The 1,026-nt window shown below is 47.6% G+C and overlaps 1 protein-coding gene across 1 annotated transcript; it reads right to left on the reverse strand.

The window, feature by feature from the left end:
- Positions 1–429: 429 nt before the first annotated feature.
- On the reverse strand, positions 430–926 carry Pmar_PMAR020374 (hypothetical protein; the record flags this gene model as incomplete). The annotated part of the gene is made up of 4 exons (XM_002765050.1): positions 430–471; positions 549–650; positions 695–768; positions 815–926. The coding sequence occupies 4 exons, from the start codon at positions 924–926 to the stop codon at positions 430–432; spliced, it is 330 nt and encodes a 109-aa protein (XP_002765096.1).
- Positions 927–1,026: the final 100 nt, after the last annotated feature.

A 1,026-nucleotide genomic window follows, 5' to 3' on the forward strand; every position in this document is an offset into this window, starting at 1 on the left:
GTGTTTCGTGAGAAGTGATGTTGTCCTGATCAAAGAACATATGCACGACCCATTGGGGAAAAAATCTCCAAGTTTCGTTCACGTCGGACCCGAATCAGCTAAAGTCATGATCACTTCAAACGATATGACGTACTTGGGTATAAGTACTGTAGCTATAGCCATAGTAACCGATGGGAATGCAAAGAGGAGACCCATGGTAGATGGTGAAACGTCACCCAATACAGCTAAGAAGTGCTCTGAGAGAACCTGGAGAAAGACCCTGGGAGAGAGGGGAGAAGAGGCAACCTACTGGATCCATGAACCCGAAGGCTGAGCTGACTAGCGCACTGCAGAGAACTGTGATTAGAATATGCCGCATACGGAGCACCTGACAAGAGCCTCGTAGAACCTAGCTTAACCGCATTTTTGGAAGATTCTAGATTAATGGAGTTATAGATTCTCATTGAAAGTATCACGGATGTGATCATGGATCTAAGTTGGAAATGGATAGAACATTGCAGAGAACGGAAACGGGTATGACAAGTGGAGACGAGATGTTCAAAACTCACTTCGCTCACTCCCACGACCTTCCGACCACTCTGAGCAGCACCATCACTAGTCGGCAATGAGGCAGCCGGGGGTATCGGAACCCATGTGGCTAGCATCAGCACCTGACATGAATCTTATCACAAAGAGCAAGACAATATCAACATACCATGACACCGAAATGAATAGCAGTGAGCACAATAAAGGAGGTGTGGAAGCCACCCACTTGGAATAGGCCAGCACCTGAGTAAGACTTGTTCAATCCGAATCTCATGCGTGCAGTAGTCACCGATAGTCGGGCCAACGGCAAAACCAACATTCCCTATCAGCTCTTGGAAGGCGAATATCTTCTCTATATCTCCCGGGAACAACCTGTCCGGGATCCTCGCAGCTGTGATCATAGATACTCCATTCATACTCACCTAGCCATTATCGCAGAGGTAGCAGAATATGTACAAGCAGCTCCAACGCCTTGAACGGCTCGGAAAGCAAGGAAACTCC

This window comes from Perkinsus marinus (genome assembly GCF_000006405.1).
Source record: "Perkinsus marinus ATCC 50983 genomic scaffold scf_1104296975924, whole genome shotgun sequence".
In the NCBI taxonomy this organism is placed as follows: Eukaryota; Perkinsozoa; order Perkinsida; family Perkinsidae; genus Perkinsus; species Perkinsus marinus.